General features: G+C 38.5%; 1 protein-coding gene across 1 annotated transcript in view; it reads left to right on the top strand.

Annotated features, from left to right (window-relative positions):
• LOC110089474 (vitellogenin-1) overlaps window positions 1-22,398 on the top strand; it is a 53,195-nt gene that overhangs the window by 12,612 nt on the left and 18,185 nt on the right. Inside the window, exons 2-19 of the mRNA XM_020812572.3 lie at window positions 166-186; window positions 313-455; window positions 2,278-2,529; window positions 6,024-6,185; window positions 7,986-8,137; window positions 9,315-9,462; window positions 9,615-9,775; window positions 9,877-10,042; window positions 12,111-12,236; window positions 13,798-14,007; window positions 15,036-15,253; window positions 15,350-15,450; window positions 16,836-16,960; window positions 18,183-18,284; window positions 18,883-18,999; window positions 19,185-19,371; window positions 19,613-19,706; window positions 19,798-19,983. Coding sequence (XP_020668231.3) covers window positions 166-186; window positions 313-455; window positions 2,278-2,529; window positions 6,024-6,185; window positions 7,986-8,137; window positions 9,315-9,462; window positions 9,615-9,775; window positions 9,877-10,042; window positions 12,111-12,236; window positions 13,798-14,007; window positions 15,036-15,253; window positions 15,350-15,450; window positions 16,836-16,960; window positions 18,183-18,284; window positions 18,883-18,999; window positions 19,185-19,371; window positions 19,613-19,706; window positions 19,798-19,983 — 2,671 coding nt within the window. The remainder of the gene's footprint in view (window positions 1-165; window positions 187-312; window positions 456-2,277; window positions 2,530-6,023; window positions 6,186-7,985; window positions 8,138-9,314; window positions 9,463-9,614; window positions 9,776-9,876; window positions 10,043-12,110; window positions 12,237-13,797; window positions 14,008-15,035; window positions 15,254-15,349; window positions 15,451-16,835; window positions 16,961-18,182; window positions 18,285-18,882; window positions 19,000-19,184; window positions 19,372-19,612; window positions 19,707-19,797; window positions 19,984-22,398) is intronic.

The raw sequence follows: 22,398 nt of genomic DNA, 5'->3' as shown, positions 1-22,398 counted from the left end.
TGGAGGAATCCTAGCAAATTAAGATCAGGGAATATTTGAAAGCTCTGACAGAATAAAGCAACATTTTAAAAAATATTATATATCTTGTACTCCAAAGGAAATTTAAATAAATTTTCACTTTAATAAATATATTTTTATATATTAATTTCTATTTTTATCTTACAGGTTGCCAGCAACAAGAACAACGTATGTATTTTCCCATTAATCCTTCTGAAGAAATAAAATAAGAAATGTGTTCAGTTTGGAAAGATTATTCACAGTTTAGATATGCTTAATAGCATATCATATTTCTTGTTTGTATTTTCTCCCCAGAAATCCCTGCTAATGCTGACAGTTATGATTATGAATATCAAATTCTGAATAGACTTCAAAAAGAAGGATTTGCAAGTGCTGGAATAAAAGTCAAATGTAAGCTGGTCATAGGCAATATTGGTCCAGATCGCAAGATTTTGTTGGTAAGATAATCAGTCCGATATGAATGTTTCCCTTTTTCTGTGATACTTTAAGGGTTTTTGTGGGGAGGGATAACTATATTTGGAGGCACACTTTCACAATGCATGTAGAATTCAACCACATTTTTTTCATGCAGTAGCCTGAATTCCTTTCACACTAGAGAAGATACTTTTCACTAGGCTGAAGCCAACCGCAGGCTTCAAGGTTTTGTTCTTCTTTGTGGGCAGGAAGACAATAGGGTTTCATTTCAGATCCTATTGCTAGATCAGTTCAATTGTTCTCAATCTGTTGCACCTGAAATTATGTAATTGGATGTTTTTTGTTAACTGGTACACCAACAGTTTGCACAAAGCTGAGGAACATTACAAATTTTTCATAATTCAATATATACCACCATTTCAATACCTGCAGATTAGAAGCAAAGACTTGTGTTCCACTTAGCATACTTAAAGATCTCCATTGGCACTTTTAAAAAGTCATGTGGCTATTTAAATGGAAGGCAGAAAAGTAGAAAAAGACTCCCTATAGAGCAACAGGTAAACTTGTCTTTTGGTTGTGCCAACCATGATACTGTTGTGCTAGCAACACTTCCATTATGGGCACACAAAAACAGGTTTGAAATGTATGAAAGCCTGCTCTAGCCTGAGGACAGAAACAGTTTATCACTCCTTTCTGGATGTTGTTCGAGACTATGCAGCTTTCTGAAGGTTGCATAGGCTGGCTTTTCTCTCGGGAGGCTTAGTGAAGAATTGAACTCCTAACTTCTGGCTCCACTGCCAGATACCTAACTCACTGAGCCAGCTATAGTAACATATAGACAGATGTAATGTAAAAACACTGCTCATGGAGTGCTAATGTATTTGATGCTTTTCCTCATGATAAGTTTCACAATAACTCATTGACCTGCCCCTAACAGTCAATCACTCATTGCCAGAAGGCCTGTTGCTTGAACAGCTTGGGAGTAAATAACTGCTCCCCTCTTCAGGCTTGAAGAATTGTAGTTAAACAGGCCATGGTGGAAATGTCCAAGCCAATACATGAGGCAAGCAGGGTAGGGGCAAGAGAGGAGTATGTAGACTCCACACTCATTACTGGCTTGCTGAATTATAGATTAAAAACCCAGACTATTGTGTCCACACCTGTACAATTTGTAGTTGTTTCTAAATTATAGTGTATCAAGTCCAATTGCTAGTCCCAAGTAGAGCACAGCTACTGAATCAATTGTTGAGTGATGAGACAACACTTAAGTACATTAAATGGACTTAATGGGTCTATTCTAGTTTGAACTACTAAGTGGATGTACAATGACCATAGAATTGGCTTTATAAATTAGCAGAGACAGTCCAAAGTCACTGTGTACTGTCTTCCTGACAAGCCAAGTACATATCTTGGAGGTTAGGAAAAACAGAATACGGATTAGTTCTGAAATAGTGTTAATAACACACATGATTCAATGTGACATATGATCAAATATTATCTTTTCTGTTTCACTTGTTCTCTCATTCCTTTTAGACAGAGAGATAATTTATGGGAGATGCACATTATATGAAGAAACTTCAGATCTTTAATAGAGTTTCTTTTCCCTCCTGTTCCATTTTTTTATTACAAATAACATGTCTTAAGGTACAGTTGTTAAAGGTAAAACACAAGGATAAAAGTAGAATTTTATGTGTATTCAAGAAGTCTAAACAAGAACACATCTTTTTTTTCTTTTCCTTTTAAAATCCAAATGATAAACATTCAAGCACCTATACAGATATTTTGAGGAAAGGAAGAATTAACAGGAAAATCACTCTTTGTATTTGTTTGTTGTTTGTCCGGCAGGCTCACTCATTTGAAGGGTTTGACCACAATGGCATATTTCCCAAGCAGCACTTCATTCAGTGCCCCAGATTGACAGAGATCTATAAGGCACAGATCAAGGATGCGATCACATTTAAATACAAGAATGGCCGTGTTACTGATCTCATGGCTCCAGATCAAGTCTCAACATTTGCCCTTAACTTCTACAAGGGAATTTTGAATTTACTAGACTACAACCTGAAGGCTAACCAGACATACTATGTTTCAAGAGAGGTAAAATCTAGATTTTAGTAATTATGCGGCTTTATTCTTTTTTGTTTTCCCTCTTATCATATGGACCACTTATGGCTGTATGTTCTGTTTATAAGCTGCAATCCCTTGACTGCAGACTTGGTGAGCCAGGTAATAGTTGCCAATGTACACATCTGTGACTGAGGTGCCAGCAATGTTTCAACAACGCTCAATTTCCAGTTGCCTTGTTGGGATTAGGGCAGTCCTTTCAGGCTGTAATCCCATAAAATTCAGTACTTTGTTATCACAATCAGCATCTGGAAAACAATTCCAGATTGCACCATCAAGGGGTGTAATACATTCAGAGCAGAGACTGGAAGTACCACATTCAGAGCAATGTAATTCATTACTTTGTGGAGTAATAAGAACATAACAAAGCTACTTTTCAAAACTAACATAAGGAATAGGAGTGTGTTCCTGTGTAGCTGCATTTTCAAGTAACCTTTTCAAGGTAAATTTAAATTATTTTGAAAGGGCATTTTGGTGCATTTTAGGGACATTTTGACAGAAATTGTCTTACCATCCTCTTTAAAAAAAAATATGTATAGAAAATGAGAAAAAAGTAATAAGCATAACAAATTACTTTTTCAACACTTTCAAAAACTAATGGCAATGGGTTATATTTCAAACACTACCCTGTATCCTACTAATGTTTAAATCACAGTTGTGTAACTTGCGAAGTCTACTTACAGCTAATTGACAAGATGCTGAATTGACAACGCAGTCATGTACCTGGTCATGTGCCCAACTGCACAACCAAGATGCACCCCCACATAGGACCAATTAGCCACAAAAAGGTTTGCAGACTTTATCAAAACACCAGCAGTATTCCAGCCACTGTAACTAATTCAATGAAATAAATTACTTCCTAAGTTCTGATGCAGACCAAAATCAAAAGGCGCAATATGCTTTTCAAGCAGCATGGAAATCAAAGAAGATTAACAGCACAAATCTATGATATTTGATGGGAATTACTGCTAGGTATGCATGTACAGGACTGTAGCCCAAGTGTACTTAACTCAGTCTTGAAGTGTGTCTTTAGTGCTAATGTACTGCTTTTTCTTCATATACATTTTCAGAGATTTTGCATGCACAACTGAAGGCAGGACAATTTATCTCAATGATGTCGATACTGCTGGCAGAACAAACAAGGAATCTGACTTGTGGTGCCCCTCAATAGAATATCTGTAGAGTTTCTGGGCTGGCTATTTGTTGAGATGGAGTTTAAACAAGTTAGAAAGAAGAAAAGAGCAGCAGTACTTTCTTTGAGGAGCTTAGATAATGTTATTGTGTATATCTTAGAATTAGCTCTAGTATAAGATATTTCTGACCCCAGCAATCTGCTAACTTGCATGCCATGTGAAACTCTTCACTACCTGAGTTTCACATACAAAAATAAGAAGTGGCTACATTATATCCATAATTCCATATCCAGTGTCATCATAATCAGGAGATTCTCCCTCTTCCTTTGTTGCTGCAGATCTTGGTGGTACCAAAAAACTGCTCCAGAGGGTTTCTTGGCCTTCAGGAGCAGGTTTCTGGATTGTTCTGAGAACTTCAGGAAGTGAGGGTGCTAATTCTGGCAGAAAAACATCATTGGATCTTGTCCATAATGTCCTACAGAATAAATCAAGCTGGGCTTAAACTGACTTGCAGAATAAGCCTGGTGTTAGGAGCACACCTTGTTCAATTGTAATATGCTTGTACTGAATTCTTGACTACAGATAGCAATTAATTTTGTGTTTCCATTTATATATTTACATTCATTATGCCAACTTTGATTCAGACATTGATTGCTGAAAATATTTGAAATTCTTTTTGGTGCAAAATTCAAGACAGAGTTAGTTTAATACAGAAAACAAATATTTTAAAACATCAACATTTAATTTAGAAAATTAGTTTGGAGACTATGGCCAATATTCTGTTCCTTGTGATCACATTATGCCTGGTTTTATATCCATGCTGATTCTTCACAATTTGAGTTGACTTAAGGAGGCATCAGAAAACTTTATATGGTATTTGTGGCTTGATCCTACCGATAAAGTATTAATTTTCATGCTGAGGTAACTGCTTCAGCATTGCTTCCATAAAAAGGCCAAGCTGCCTTAAATCAGGGCTCAGCCAGTGTACAGTTTTGATTACATTCAATGTTTCACGACATCAGATTTATCTAGCCTATTATCATTTATATCTACTAAGAAAAAGATTAAGCAGAAGTAAGAAAGTTGTGGTGTTAGTAGCAGGTCATGAAAGAGAACTATGTGGAAGCAGTCCTCCGTGATATCTGCAGCAGCATGTACGTGAGACAAAGAAGGGACCAACTAACAAGGTTACAGCTGTGTGCCATTTTAATTTGAACGATTTCTCTCAGAAAAAAAGAGAAGCAAGGAACCCACCCAATTAGCTGTTGCTCTTTGGAGGCTTGAGCCAGTCATGACACCTCAACAGCAAGAGCTGCTCACTTGCTCCCTGTCCTGGAGGTGGCCAGGAGCAAAGTGAACAGTTCTGCTACCCTCCACAAACTATTTTTTTTTCAAAATGGAGGAAGGGTTGCTAAGGGGCCCTGCCAACCTGGCAGCAGCTCTTTGGGAAAACAGAAGACCAATTTAGGTAATCTTGGGAAGGCCAGGAGAAGTACAAGTACCACTGTTGGAGCTGTTTGAACTGATGGTGTTATAAAAGTACCAAAGTGTTCTTTCAAGGCAAACTCTTCATTATGAGCCCTCATTATGCTGGGTTCAGTACTGACAAGAGTTGGAGTGCTGCACACTAGCTCATTAACTAATGGGCAGCAGAAGGCATATGGAAGACTCCAGACTTGAAACACCCTGGAAGAAAAAAAAAATCAGTTTTTAAACTTAGCAGAAACTTTCTAAGCATACACGAAGATTGCACTTCTGATGAATACAAAATTGTGTTTTAATGTTATAGATCTGAGTGAAACTTGCTAATGTGAGAAAGAAAGTTAAGGTTCCTCATCTCTTCAACTGTACTTAATTATTGTCACTTTTATAGCACATCTGCCCATCTATAATTCTAAGGCTTCTAACGGAGGAATGTGTGAGTTGTAGATTAGGTGTAATGGGATTTTTTAGGGGCAAAGTGCCAGCCCCAGCTCTGAAATCTCTTGCTTTTGAGGTTTAATTCTGACTGATCAAATTATTGCACCACATTTTTTATTAAAATTTTCAAATTATGCTTCATATACTATAAGCTCTAATTGGAAATGAATCAGGAACTTCCCAGTGGGACAAGTCAGGACTTGACTGAAGTCTGTCGGGGTTTGCCAGTGATCTTTCAGCAGAAGCCCATGTCTGAGTCTTTGACAAGAAATGTGTGTAAGAAAAAGAGTAAAAAATTGAGAGGTTGATTAAAGGCACGTATTAGACTGAGATTATTTTTAGGCAATTGCACAGCAGGAAGAATGAGCTCCATAGGAACCTGTCTGTATTATTTTATTTATTCATTTTTTGCAGAATGGTACGGAAGGAGAGTGCAACACAACCTACATTATTCAAAATAGTAGGAAGGCCAGCCCAATCTTCATGACCAAATTCAAGGACTTGACCAAGTGTGATAACATGCCATTAAAAGTTGTTGGTGCTTCGTATGCTGTTCCATGCGAAGAATGCCCAAAGGTCAGTGCAATGCATGGGTGCAAACTACTACAATCTGTTCCCATCTGAAAGTAGATCCACATGATCTGTTTACATATGATGCTGACCAGTATTGCTAGCAATTCAGTGGCAGAGCCCTTAGAGCAATGTGAAGACTGCTGTTTTAAAATCTTGTCACAAGTTATATACAAAGAGAAAGGGAATGGCAGTAAAGCTGGCAGTGATATGGTAAAAAATACTGCCATAGTGTGGCTTGTCCCTCCTCGGAAGAAATTCTTACATATTCCACTGCTCTCAGTTGCATTTTTTTTCTAACAAAGTAAATGTAACAGAGATGGAAAGACAAGAGGAAAAGATCTAACCCTATGGACTCCATTCATACGACCATTTCTTCCCTCCTCTGGTACTCACTCTGATTTGGCTTTTTCTAGCCATTCTTGGCTTGGAAGGGCAAAAAGATTTTTTGCAAAGACAGAAGGGAAGCATGAGACACCAGCCCTTTCCTGGGTTGCTCTCCTCTATGACTTTTTCTAGCTATCTTCAAGTGCACCGAGAGCAAAAGGACACTGTACAGAAACCCAAGAAAGAGGAGGTCTCATCTGCAGACCACGTTGTCTATATGGCCCCCTGGCACATTTGAAGGGGGACACAGATGGGAAACAGTTCTTCACATACCACCTTATAAGGTTCATTGTGCAACTTATACATTCCTGATTTCAGACTGTATTTCTTTCGTATTGTGTTTATGCCCATGGCAAAAATAGGCAGGAGGGGTTAAGAATGGCTGGCTGATACCACCTTTTTTATTAAATATCAGCTGTCATGCTCTCAACTGAAGAAGAGCAGTGAAAGGGGAGGCTGGCTTTTATTGTCACCAAACCCTGCTTCCTGGCTTTCAATTGCTTTGCATCCTCTGGCTGCTATGGAAAACAATATGCTGGGTGAGATGCATTTTTAGTTTGACCCAGAAAGAGTCTTCTTATGGTCCAAAATGGTTATGCGAATTAAGAGAAGATTGGAAAATAGGAGACTGGACAAAAGGTTTATTCTTTTTGCCCTCCCTGACATGCTCTCTTTTCTTTGGAAAGACTGTAATGCAGAGCATGTGGTTTACATGTGACAGCCCTCAGGTGCATCCCTTGGTATGTCTCAGAAGGGCTGCTATCCGAAAATCCAGTTTGCCATTTCTGGTCAAAGCAGAGAATCCTAAAGTATACAGACCAGTGGTTTGACTTAGTCATCCATTTTTATTTCCCTATCCCCGTGCTGAGACCTGGAGAGAATGGTGGAGGGAGTGTTAACTTGAACTCATCAATAGGGCTTCAAACCCCCTTCATCCATGGCAACTCACTGGGAGTAGGACTGGTAAAATAATTCCTTAAATCTATCACATACCCTGGAAGCCCTACTAGAGTCATCATATGTTAGTATCAACTTGATGATATGTAACTCCTTTCTGAAGCCAACAAAACCCTAAGGCCTAGAAAATCCTGGACTGAACCTTGTGATTTGCCAGTTAACAAACCCTATTGTAAAAAATTACTAATGTAGAATTATTGCATACTCTTCCATTATGTGAATGCTCATTTCTGGAGTTACCCTCAAAGTGTGGAAGATTTTGATGTTTTGTTGTTGTTGTTGTTGTTTCTTTTGTTTGTTTGTTTTTGGCTTATACTTCCCAGAATCTCATGGCCATCATAGCTGGGAGATTCTGGAAGAGATATAATAACAGAGTAATTTTATCAAACAACACTTGTTATGAGTATGTTTAAATGCTTCTAAATGACCTTATCATTACTTTCTTCCATGAATATGAAAAAGAATATTCAGGCCTCAGTTTTAACCAACTATACAATCAATGGTGCACAAAAAAGAGAGAATGAAAGGTTGATTATGGAGGCGGACAGTTGGGAAATCCGGCAGTTCACACCTTTTAATGCTTTAAATGGAGGAAGTGTCAAAATGGAAGCCAGGTAACATACCTCTACATAAATGCTCCAGTGCAACAAATTGTGTTAATGTATTATTACTTCATCATCGTAAATAACCCAGTCAAAATCTCTGAGACTAATGTTCAACATCTACTGTATCCTGTTTGCTAGACTTTCATTTCACAAGCCACCCAAATGGCCTTCACTGTTATGGCTGGCTATAAATCTGAAACAGGTGCAGCAATATCCCAATCTTTGCTAGCAGCAGTTGCCAGTTTCTGATTAGTTTATTTCAAATGGGTATTATTTGATATGTATCTCAAAAGCCAACACAAACAGTATTTGATACCAAAACTGCATAAATGTTCCGCTTGCTGTAAGATAATTTGAAGCATGGAAAAACTCTGTTAAGGAGATTGGGGAGAGGGGGAATAACAGCACCAAGAAAAATCCCTCAGGGCCAAACAAGATGTGACCAATAGTCGTGTGTTTAAATAAACGTTTTTAACCTACGTAGCTATTTTTGCTAAGTTGGGAAAGTAATAATTAAACCTTGATCCAGAACATGCTCCCCATCCAGATCAGGTGCCCATGCTGGTGTTATGAGGCTAATGGTCTCCTATGTGGTTGGTTTTTGCCCATTTATTTTATTTTTATTACTCTAATTTATAGGTGCCTTTCTTCCAAAATGGAACTGCCATTTACGTACATGAATTAAGCCTTGTCATGGTCTGAGTCCTTTCAATAATGTTGTGACATTCCATGAACAATGTGAACTATGATTTCTCCTTAAGTCATTCTGGCAATAATTCACCAGTCAGTCAGGAAACAAATGGAAAACCCATGTTGTATATGTATAGAAATTCTGAAAGTTAAAATCATGTTCTGCCTAGGAACTGAGGCTAAACCCAGTAGAGGCAGACTCTTTGCATCAATGGGATTGATATAAACATGGACTTAGGAAGTCTTAGTCATTCAAAGAATATGTTCCAAATAGGGCTAGCAACTGGATTTAGCCCTCAGGTTCAAATATTTATGGCACCCACGGCTTCAAATAAAGAACAAAGGTGCGGCAGATCTGCATTTTTCTTCTCAAAACAAACAAAAAACAGTTTCCTCAGTGGAGAATATTATTATTAAAAAACTAAGAAACAGAAATAGCTTTGATTGTTTGTCATGGTTTTCTTGTTCTAAAAGTCACTGGGCCTTTCTTCAACAGGCAGAGTTTGATATATAGAGATTCACAAGCAGATTTACCACTAGTGCCTTCAAACTTGAAGAAATGTGGGCCACTTCTGTACAATATAACCAAGGAAAACCCCCTGCTTCCTGTCAAGCTACCCAAATCCAAGGACTATGAGAGAGAGGTAAACTTTAACTCTGGACATGCACATGGAAGTTTAACACAATTTCAATATTTTTTTTTCACAGAAGGATAAATCAGTGTTTGACAAGTTATTTTTCTCCCCCCCCCTTCTTCCCTTCCCCCACCACTTTTTCCCCTATGTCTATCTAACAGATTAGGGAAGGATTAGAATACCTGGCAGAGCACACAGATGAGAAGTTCCCAGATAATGGTGGAATAAGATTCCTGCAGCTTGTCCAACTTTTACGCACAGCAGAAGAAAAGAATTATTTTGACTCCTTCTTTCAACAGTACTCCAGCAAGCCAACATATAAGTAAGCTAATACGGGAATAACTTCTTATCATCAAGCATAACTGAATAATATCAATTCTAGTGATCAGAACTTGGATGTGACTGGGACTTCTTTTTCCCTAGGCGTCTTATCATGGATCTAGCAGCTACTGTTGGTAACGCAGATGCACTTAAATTCATAAGGCGTAAGATGGAGAGGCAAGAAATCAGCAGCATTGAAGCAACACAGACCTTGCTCGTGTTCTTCCATTTCTGCAATGCATCTCAAGAAGTAGTAGAAGAAGCTATGGTAAAAATACAAATTGCATCATAGTCCTATGCTTGTGGTCATTTCTCAAACAGAACTTTAAAAAAAAGACTTGGGTGGGACAATTGAGCATGACTTCATTATTTGCCAGTCACTAAGGGGTCATGAAGAGTCAGAAACAACTAAACGACTAAACGACGACAAAGGTACCTAAGTTTAAAACAGCATTGCTCACCAGTCACGTAGATTCTCCATGTCCTTATAGAGCTTTAATCATGCCACATGTTTTCTTTGTAGTCAGCTCTTTTTTTTTTCTGGAAGAAAGAGAGAGATCTCCCCTCACCTTTATCACACTTAAATGTTCCCACTGGTCCTATCTCTTTTAATAGACTAAACCACGCTACCTTGGTCACTGGCCCAGCCCATGGACATCTCCAGCCCTCAGCAATTAAAGCTGTGTAAATCGTGAATTCTATCACAGGGCTGCATAACTTCACATCTGCAGACAAGAAAGCCTGCCAATGTTGAAAACTATGGGGGGTGGAAAGCAAAGTTAGATGAGGAAATACACAAATGGTAGCAAGCTTATCAAGTCAGCCAGTCTCCTATAAATCTGACAAGATGGATCACCCTCTTGGCTTACAGTGTCATATGAACATATCAGTAATATGTTCATATGACACTGTAAGCCAAGAGAGTGATCCATCTTATGGGTCTTGTTAACTTCAAAATGCTGTCATAGATGTTCTTTGCCTTTAAATCAGTTTGATTGGGTTCAAGTCAATTTGTCAAACCTTGGAAGTTATTTTTGCACCTTGAGCTCTGGTGTTCATATCAGTGAAGAAAATAAACCAACATTTTCTAGTTCAAATGTTGCCTCTGCCATATATTCCCTGGACTTTAAGCAACCCATCCTTCGTCTGTCTTGTGGGGCATTTAATGTTAATATGTTTGAGAAAGTAGTTACTGTATAACGATGACTGGAATAACGTCACTAATATGTTGTAAGCAAGGCTGCCAAATCAGCCACATCTTATTCTTTGAGATTCTGAGACTAAAATCTGAGATCATGGTCCTTTTAATGGTATAAGGAAGGACCCCTTGTGGCATCACAGAAGTGGGCAGGCATGGGCTGGGAGAAAGTAAGTGTTGCATATGCAGGAACAGTGAGTTTGGAGCTTCCTGGGAATTGTTACAGGTAGATACATACATAAGCTCTGAAACTGCTTGACACACAGAAATCAAACTACAGTATCTCCTTCCCCAGTGTTGCTGGAGTCCTAGAGAAGCATAGGAATTCCCTGAGACCTCAGCCAACAATTGCCTGAGATCTGGGTACTGGATTTGGAAGAAAGGCTGGGAACCATTCTAACAAAGGTTTAAATTCAATGTTAGTAACATTGAGTAGAGCAGACATTGAAATTACCTGTTGAAAGATTCATTGAAGGCTCAATTCAGTAGGTCTGCTATAGTCGGAACTATTTTTTGATTTAACCTTAAGGACAGAGGATAGATTCATGAGGGCCATACATTGGCATGATCCTACCTAATTCAGACCCCGCCAGACTTCTAAATGAGCTGCAAAACACTGCATTCCAGTATCTGATACGCAACTCCAAAAATGTGCACAAAAATGTGTACATTAAGGAAAAATGCTCACAGTAATGTCCGTAATAACCAAAACTGCACACAAAGCACATTATTGTTAGAACACATGCTTTCAACAAAAGTTCAATGTAAGAAATGTTTATACAGAAATGTGTGTCATAGGGGGACATAAATGCATATCCAATGCACATATACATTTGCACGTTGAGACAGATTTTGTCATGTTTGCAAATTAATATATACTTCAGGTGAAATTAACTTGCAACCAGAGAAATTAGGAATTTGGTGAAATCAAAACCCATTGATGTTCTCATCCCTAAGTGGAACACTACGTTGATGCAAAGCTGTTACATGTACTGACTGTGCTTTAATCCCCATGTGTTTCTATGCATTTGCATCTAATTTTATTGATGCATATGTTAAATCTCTGCAAAACATTTCCTTTCTGTTTATTGCCCTTGTGATGATTAATTATGTCAGCGACCAACTCTTCTCTCTGCAGATCATTGCAACCGAAGCTCTCAAAGGACCCAGTAGCCTCTACCGGACATCGATCCTCTTGGCCTATTCGTCATTACTTCACAGATACTGCTCCGCCTCACTCACATGCCCTGAAAAATATCTCAAGGTATCACGTCAGCTTTTCATAACATGTTTTCCTCTGAGGATGGAAAAAGGGAGGAGGCTAGCTCATCCTATGTCTAGGAACTTTCTTTTTTTAAAGAACTATCAGAAGAAGCATCTTTATTTTTTTTCATACAGATAAATTCCTTCATATGAAACTCTGTGTGGTATGATTCCACAGTGGTGTGGAATCATACCACACTGACTACCAACACTGAGGGTGAAACAAAAATGTGATAGGGAGGGGGTGACAGAGTATGGGGTGCTGTTGTTTTTTAGCTCTTCAATAGCATGTTTGTCTGAAACAGTTATAAGACACTGGCATGTTTGTTTGTTTGTTTGTTTGTTCATTTAAGCATTCACATTTCTATCCAGAATTTTTTACTATAAATTCATCTAAGTTCTTTTAAGCTTCTGATTTTTCTTCTTCTCCCATCTCACATATCTAGAATTCTGTCTTGTGCTATCTAGCATAAGTATCTCAAATTGCCCAGAGAAGACATTTCTCAAAGATATCATGGAAATCAATATTATTGTGTTCACTTCTAACAGTCTGTGTTGGATACGACAGTCTAAAACTGCTTTAATGCATTCTCGCATTCCAGTCCACTTGAGTGTTTAGGGGGCAGTATTCTGATGAACTGCAGTGGGAACAGACCTTTCCCCAACTTACATCACTGCATGAGCAGAATTCCAGCACTGACTGCAGCCCTTTATATAATCTTCACTTGTATAGAATATTATTGATAATACATATTGACTTGTGAAATTGGTTGATATTCATATTTATTCATTAATAAATGGTGGGTTTTCCTAGAAACAACATTCCACAGGGGTCTTTTGCCCCGTACCTTTCCTAAGCAAGTCACATTTTCTTATCAATAGATTTAAGTTTGCCTGATCAAGGACAGGGGAGCAGGATGGTGTTCACACTATCACATTTCAGTAAGTTATTGCAACAACACATTGGATAAGACCTCTTAAATTCAGCAAAATGTCACTAAACCCCACAGAGTGATATTACCAAAACAAATATTATTGGGCTATTCAGCCATTGGGATAAAATGAAGCTCATGCTTTATCACAACATGGAACTGTATTTGATGGATTTCTTTCTATCCTGCCTTTCTTCTCTCACTCCCTCCCTCCAAAAAGACAGTCAAAGCACCTCCTTTTGAAACCCCATCTTATGTACTTTAGGTCACTGCTAGTGATATTTAATCTATTAATAATTTAACGGCAGATTTTTATTCATGAGCATAATGATTTGAACTACAGATTTACAACTAGATCGAAGTGTGCCAATTCAGCTGGTATGGATAGAAAACAGAATTTCCAGTAGAATAGCATAAGATGCTGGTCATGCCAGATGTCCCTACATCCACATGCCAGCACAAACTCATAGTCTATTCCACTTCTTGTGGTTCTTTTCTGTGAGTGGTTTCAGTCCTATACCACAACATCATGCACATTAATGTTTCTGGATTTAGATCACATTGCCTCTGGGCTTCATCTAACCCTGAGACCAACATGATTTTGACTCTTGTTCTTTTTTAAAAAAACAGCTTCTGATTGATTTTGCAAATAAAGCAGTGAGAGAATCTGATGTGGAAGGAATGATCCTGGTTCTGAAGTGCTTTGGAAACGTTGGACAGCCTGTTCTCTGGAAGCCTATCCGGAAGTTCATCTCAAATGCTGCATCTTCTCTTGATATCAGGGTTCAGTATAATGCATTACTGGCTCTAAGAAATATGGCCAAGAAAGATCCTAGACGGGTAAGAAGATTTTCTTGAGTTTCAGAGAAGAAGGATTTGCATCACCAACATTAAGTAGCTGCTAAATTATACAGGACGACTGTGGTATACATGGGGGATCAGTTCCAAGTCCCCTCACTGATGCTGGAAAGTGCGGATATAGAAATCCTATATATAGTATACTCTCTGTTTCCTTCTAGTGGCCAGTTTTGCTAATACACCTTGGAAAAACATGTTTCTGGGTTTTTTTTAATTTAATATTTTTGGGCAGTGGATAAGTAAAACCATAGGTATTCCCACAGATATGGCTGTCCTGCTGTATTTTGTCTATCACTAATTGACTGTGATGATTTGATATTTTCTTTGCAAGAACCTTCTCTTAATATAGTTTGAATAGCTCATCATTTGCCCTCATTTGCTTCTCCTCTGATTTTAAGCTGATGTTTGTCTTTTGTTTATATGTGGTATTTGTTTCTTAGTATATTATTTAATGATTTACTTATTTCTGTTTTTTTTTACTTGAGGTGTAAACCACCCAATGTAGTGTTTACCACTAATCAGTGTGGCACACAAGTTTAATAAATAAATAAATAGAATGTAGTTCATAAAGGCACAGTAAGGTAAAGGTACAATTGTCCAGTCATGTCCGACACTAGGGGGCGGTGCTCATTCCTGTTTCCAGGCCATGTATCCAGCTTGTGTCTTTAGACAGTTTCCGTGGTCATGTGACCAGCGTAACTAGACAAGGAACACCATTACCTTCCCAACACAGTGGTACCTATTTAAGGTACAGTCCCAGCACACAAATCTCCATGTTTCCAGCCAACCATTTGACTATTGTTGTTTTGTCACTGGATGCACAAAATCACTGGATGCTGATGTAACTTATTGGGTTGTGCACTGGTGCTCAAAGAGGAAAAGGGAAAGATGTGCTGTACAAATCCAAGTTCTTGCTTTCTGTGCCATTATGAACCAAATGTCTCACATGCCATTGGATGAGAGAGAAAAATAAGAGGGGGATGTTCATATTTTCTATCTATTTTTACCAGGTCCAAGAAATCCTCCTTCCTGTAGTCATGGACCACGCACTCAACCCTACAGTGAGAGTGCATGCTGCCATGTGTCTCCTTGAAAGCAAACCACCTCTTGGTATATTGATGAATTTGGCTGAAGCTATGTTAAAAGAACCCAGCAAGCAGGTGCAAAATTTCATCTACACAACCCTGAAGGCAATGGCTAGATTCACAGGTCCTGAATTCAGACGGATGTAAGACTAAACAAGAATTTTGATTTTCTTTAAAATAAGTACCGTAATATAAACAACAAGTGTTTATATGAGTTCTCTTACCTGCATTTCCCCCAGAGCTTCTGACTGCAGACAGGCTTTCAGTATCCTGGAAGGAAAAATCAAACCTTCAGCTGGTCATCGATACAGTAGAACACTGGCCTTCCAGATATTCAGAGGTAAGGGGCATGCTCTAAGAGTTGGTTATGTGATGCAAAATGATGCAAACATTTGAGAACCATATGCAGGTCACTTAAATTCCCCTCATGGCAGCAACCCAGAAAAAAATATACAATTGGTTTGTTTAATATATATAATCCCTCAGCATGCATTGCTTTCCTTCTGCATTCTGTACAGTTAGGAAGACACAGCAATGCAATTGTTCTACAGAGAGAATAAAGATGGAACAAGGTGTTGTGTAGGCAGGCTAGCAAAATGATCCCCATCTACTTCTTTATTTACAGTATCTACTTCAAAGGTGTACAGAGTCTTAGAGCAGAAACATAGGTCAGAAATAGCCCATGACGAGAATAGCCCTGCCCATTACTCTAAAACAGCAAACCTCTTTCATTACCCCGCTCCTTTTCATTATGCTGTGAGAGATTTTGCATGGCAAATTTCTGATGTAAAGAGTTTGATAACATAATTAATTACAGTTTCAAGATCCTCCCAAAACACTTGGTTGCCTTTATAATAAGACTGTTTTTCCAAAACTTTATTTTTTGTTTTCCCTTTTCATGGAATTCCCAGAAGTTACTTCAAAAAAAGCAACTCTATTCTGCAAGATTCTGAAATTTCATGCAGCACATGAAATGTCAGCACTAAACACAGCATAAGCTCATGCTTCAGCTATATGATATTCCCTCTGCATCATTTCATGAAGCCACGTAAAAATAACAACTACTAACAAGATGCTATCCCTAATTAAGTTACAGCTGCATACAAAGTAATGTGGTTATGCTTGCATTATTGGGAGAAGAAATTAGTTACAACTAGGTTTGGTTTTGTTTCTGGGTTTTGTTTTGTTTTTTTTTTGATAATACGCTTTCATGACTAATTGTGAATGCATTGGAATTTTAACAATAGGTGGAAGTTGTAATATTGCTTACCTGCTGCCAGACAGTTAATCACAGACATTGGGGTATCTAATATGGTTATGTAAACCAGCAGTCCTCTAAATCTCATACCAAGCATTAACAGAAAAGCTATACAACAACTTCTAAAGGTAGAGGTACAAGGGAACCTGTAGCCTTACTGCATTCCAAAAATTTGCCAAGAACTTATTCCCTTACCTTAATCAATGGTACACATATCTGTATGTTATTGGTGCAAGCCCAGAACATGACTGAACTTCACAAGTTCAAATCTGACAGGACTGCCAAACCCGGATTATTGAATTGTGATAGTCTATCTCACCGTTGTTTGTTTTTGTGATTTTTCTAGAATGTTTTTGACTTTTTGCAATGATGTTGTGGTCACTTTAAGCCGTTAGAATGTTAACATACGTTTTCATTCTGAAATGGGAAAGCTGCAAACTTGTGCATTGTTTTATTTATCTTTTTAGAATCTCTTATGGCTGGAGCGGCAGCTAAGTTAGTCTTTATCCATAAAGAAGGAAGCATGATCCCAACATTTGCAATGACCAGATTCAGGGCAACTTTTCTGGGCTACACAGTTTTTCCTTTAGAGGTAACTGGGAACTTCCCCACCCTTTATTTCCAAACTGAATTACAGACTAAAATCTGTACTTTTGAGAAATCTTTCATGGTGCAAAGCTGTACATGTGGTTTTGGCCAACAATAGAAATATTGTTTATTCGCATCATCTAAATCCCCAATTATCATATATTTTGCCTTTCATAGACTGTGAATCATTTCGAATTGATTGATAATGATGAAGCCAGTATCAAAATAATCTCCCACAGTACTGATGATTAGAGATGAACACAACTCAAGTCATCATGCTTCTTATGACCCACCCCCCATCCCCCTCAATCAGCTGGCCCACTCACTTTATGTCATGTGCTGCTGTGGTCCTCCTTCTCCAGTGGCACTTCAGTCTGGACAGGAGCTTGACCTGCCCTTCCCCACCTTTTCTGGCAGCCGACCACTCTGATGAGGAGGCAGGACAGAGGATGGAGGCTTCCTCAGGACGAGGAAGCTGCCTCTGCACAGTCATGGAGTGGTGGGCTGCCAGAGGGGGCAGGGAAGGGCAGACCAAGCTCTTGGCTGGACTGGTGTGCCACCAAAGAAGGAGGACCCCAAAGGCATGTAACACAAGGTGAGTGGGCCAACTAGCCAAGAGGGATGAGTCCTAGTCGCACCTGTGGTGTTGTGCAGTGTGCTTCATACAAAGTGCAATAACCTGAATTGTGCCTATCTCTACTGATGATCATTGAACTTCTTGTCTTATCTGAGGCAGGAAGAGTCCATAATCAGAAATCTGATAATTAAAAAATAGAGCAGTTGATGAACAGCCATTTCCACCCTAACAACAGATTACAGGTTTTGTTTATTGCATAATCCTTCTTTAACGTGGACATCTTGAGGTCAGTGAGGTTTAATATAAGCTAGCACATACACAAACTTCTGTGGGATTCCTAAAAAACCTTCCTAAATGGTTTAAATATACTGAGACTGCATTGCTGCACATATCTACTTCAGAATAAGGCCCAGTGAATATAGTTGGGCTTACTTCTGAGTAGGTATGCATAGCATTGCACTGGAAATATAATCAATTAACTTGTAAAAAGCAAGGTGCTAACTGATGAAAATGTCTAAAAGCAATGTACTGCTAAATTATTGTAATTTATTTATTTATTTATTTATTTGTTTGTTTGTTTGTTTATTTGATTTTTACCCTGCCCCTCTAGACCATGTCTACTCTAATTCTGTTTTACTTTCCAACATAGGTGGGCATAGGAACACAAGGATTACCTAATCTCTTAGAAAAGATTCACGAAGCTGCCAAAGGTGGCAGTTGGGATCCTGATACCAAGCAGCTTCAAGATATGGTAAATGACCAGCACAATAAATCTAATATGTGGTAATCATATGAATCCTATGAATGCCTGAGCCCAGGATATGTTCCATGCCAGCTTGATCATACCAGCTTCTCCAGGGGCTAATGCATGGCTGTTTGGAACATAGGAAAGAGCCTTTACAGTTTCACACTGATGGTGGAATTCTCTAATTCAGGAGGCTTGCTTGGCCCCTCTCCCTATTTACTTTGAATTCCTAGGCCAGTCGTTCCCAGCCTTTGATCCCCAGATGCCTATGGACTACAACTCCCAGAAATCCTGGCCAGCCCAGCTTATATTTAAGACCTCTGGAGAACCCAAGGTTGGAAACCACTATCCTAAATTGAAATCTCTTCTGTCTAGCAGGTGTTTGATGGACTGGGTTGGAATTTTTATGTGACACAGTCTCCTCCACTTATGTCATTTCCACTGTTTACTGCTGTTGTTGTTGGTTGTATAATGACTGCTGGATATCACAGTTTTTAAAAAATGCTTCATGCAACCCCCCAAATCATTGCAGGTGGGATGATAATATGTAATAATGTAAACAAATCATGAATACACACTTCATTACATGTCTTGTCCCCTGCAGCTCTCTGATCAGAAGATACCACATGATCCTCCTCTTGTAGGAGCATATCTGAAAATATTCGACCAAGAAATCATTCATGGGCAAATGAAGCTTGATACAATACAGGAAATATTCCAGGTACCTCTTTTGACATCACTGTCAGATTCAAGATCGTAAGCTTAAATATGCTGTCCCCTTCTTGGTCTTTCCCTTCTTTAAGCGCTGCAACATTCTTCATTCTGACTGGGTTTTTTTTTTCTGGGAAGCAATCACTGCCATTCAAGTTCCCTTTATTTAAAAAAAGGACAAATCTATCTTTTCAGATCTACCAGGGGAAAACAGCTGTTTCCTCTGTCCAAGAGTTTATGGATGTCCTCAGAAATCATAAGGCTCTTCAGTGGGAAAAGAATTTTATGTCTGCAGAGGTCTATCTCCTTGCACTTACGTGTACTGGACTCCCATGGCAAATCAGCTTGGCTCATGTTTCTCACACAAAATTGGCTGGAAGTGGTAAGGCTATGGAATACGATCTCCCACACAGAATGCCTAATGAAAGCACCATGTTTTAGTTCCATGTCTCTTTTAGGAGAGAAAAAATACAACTTGTGAAACACCTCCTTTATATTTTGTAGATTCCATATTTAATGTAACAATACATCAATGCATTAACTATACATAAATACATACATTTAACAATATATTAACATAAACCATATATTTATGTTTATTTTATGTACTTCTTTTCACACAGTTCAGTTGTCAATGACACCAGAATCAAAGTCACAGTTGACTTTGCCAGACTTGCTCAACGCTGAAATTAAGCTACAAACCAAGGGGGAACTTAGGTAAGCAAAATTGCAAAAGTACCCTCTTGGGTTTATTAAGTCCTCATTGTGTAGTTGTGAATTAACCACGCTGTTCATTTTACATGCTTAGCATTCTAAAGGATATGTTGTTGACGGTGGGAGTCGTGACACCTGAAATTCGAGCTGTGCTGGAAGCAAATGCCAGACTGACTGTAAACCTTCCTGTGGAGGTTGATATCATTGTGAATATTAAGGAAAAGACCTTCCATATTGAACTTCCGCCATGTGAGAAGGAAACTGATATTGTTTCTCTAAGGTAGGTTGTACTGGTTGCCTTCTCCCCAAACAGCTGAATGTATGGATGAATGTATGTATGCATGTTTTACTATAAAAAGCAAAAGCGAAAAAGCAACGAGTGCTGCTTATATACCACCTTATAGTACTTCAATCACCCTCTGGGCAGTTTACAAGTTAATTCTGCAGGCTGCCCACCCCCAGCAAGCTGGGTACTCATTTTACTGACCTTAGAAGGATAGAAGGCTGAGTCAGCCTTGGACTGAATTCCCGGTCGTGAGCACAGTTTTGACTGCAGTACAGCAGTTTAACCACTGCACCACAAGACTCCTCAAATACAGAGGCAAATCTCCTTCATTTGTTTTATTTTTGTTATTGTCTGCTGTTCAGGGTGATGAGAATAGTTGTATAACATTAGTGTTGTGTCCAGTTTACTGCAAGGTCCATGATTAACAACTCTGGTCAAGTTTTGCCAATCAAAGGCTATGGGATGAGCGGGGTCTTATGTCCAATGGTCTAGCTAAAACTATGGAGGTACAAAGTATACATTTATAGATTTAACTAGAGTTATGTGAAATAGAGCTCTGTAATTAGACAAATTTCTTAAAAGATTACATTCTTAAACCTGTAACCTGTTTCCCTGAAAATAAGACCTAACCTGAAAATAAGCCCTAGTATGATTTTTCAGGATTCTTGTAAAATGAGCCCTACCCCAAAAATAAGCCCCAGTTAAGTGAAACCTCGCCCTCCACCATTGTGCAGCAACCAGAAGATGACATGACTGTATTTGAATAAATGTAGATTGTTGTGCATGAAAAAATAAAACATACCCTGAAAATAAGCCCTAATGCATTTTTGGAACAAAAACTAATGTAAGACCCTGCCTTATTTTGGGGGAACCACAGTAGACTCTATTAGAAGGCTTACAGAGAACTGTAGTTACTGCTTGGTATGCGGGTCAAAAAAATATGATGCAAGTTCAATATGAGGTATCACTTTTATCATACATAATGGCATTGCCCTGAAATTCCTGTATACTTACATTTTCATAAGTCTCTTGCAAAGTTTGTACTCAACTGTATGATCCTCTGTTGCTACAAGATGTAGAATTGTTAGTTATTGTGAGCAAACATATATTTCCATATTTTGACCTCTAAGCGTTCATTTTAGATGGAAGAACGGGGGTGGGATGAATTCAGACATATTCTTACTTAGAGTAGACCCATCAAAGTCAATAAGCTTTAAAGTATTCTGTTAATGGAACTCCTCTCAGTATGGCTAAATCCAGACCAAACTGAGTAAGAGATACCATGATGTCTTCCTGAGGCATCTAAAACATAGCAGTGAAGGCACCAGATATACCTCTCAAGGGAAAACAGAACCACCAATTGCTTATCAATCAACCAGTCTCCCCATCTACCCTATGTAGTCCTGCTATCAGTGCATTTATTAATCAGTCTCTGCAATGGTTCATTTAATTGGGTGACAGCCCCAGTTAGAACTCTTCATAGCTTCTTGCCATTAAAAATGCCTTAGTACAATCCTATTGAAATTAATGAGTGTCATAAATAGTGCAAATGCAGGATGTTTTAGCTCCTTACTGGGCAGCTTATCTTTGCAATGTTTAGTGAACCAACAAATGGGCACTTAAGATCCTATTTTTCTTCATAACATCAAGAAAAGATGTAAGTGCATAAATTAGCCTTCTGGAAAACCAAACTCTGGAGATTAAAGCAAGAGTATGGAAATCTGCCAGAGAATGCACTATCCAAAATATATCATGTATTGCTCTAGCAAGCTGTGAAAAATGGATCTTAAGTACTGCTCTCATGAATGGGACAAATAAAAAGTTCCCATATGTATCTTATTTATGTGATTGATCACAAATGTGATTAATTCACTTTCTGCAAGTAGTACTCTCATTTGGGAGAAGCCAGGATCGCCAAGCAGATAATGAAACCAAGGTGCATAATGTGGTCAGTGCAGTGCCATTTGGGCTATATTGTTCTCATGCAATTTATCACATATTTTGAATGAGAAATTGATCCCATTTACTTACCCATATTTCATGTACTTTTACTCACATAAAGAAACTCACCATTGCACTTCAGTTTTTTTGTCTTGAAAAATTGTCACTACTATTGACTAAGCTTCTCAGCTATGCTTCCTATCTGCTCCATATCTCATCCAGCAACCACTAATCCCACAGCTCTGCACACAAGGAAAAAAAGCAAGGGGAAAAAACCAAAACCTCAGTAGGAGGTCCTCATTGAAAGTGATTCATATATATGTGCTTTACTGCTCAATATATACTCATTCCGTTTGCCCCGGACTATCTTAATTACTCACCCAGATGCCAATGCCAGCAATAATACAGTTGGTTGTTGTAGATTTTTTGGGCTGTTTGGCCATGTTCTGTTTTGGGCCAAACAGCCTA

This window comes from Pogona vitticeps, chromosome 4 (assembly GCF_051106095.1).
Source record: "Pogona vitticeps strain Pit_001003342236 chromosome 4, PviZW2.1, whole genome shotgun sequence".
Taxonomy (NCBI): domain Eukaryota; kingdom Metazoa; phylum Chordata; class Lepidosauria; order Squamata; family Agamidae; genus Pogona; species Pogona vitticeps.
This window is presented reverse-complemented; position numbering and strand designations above follow the sequence as displayed.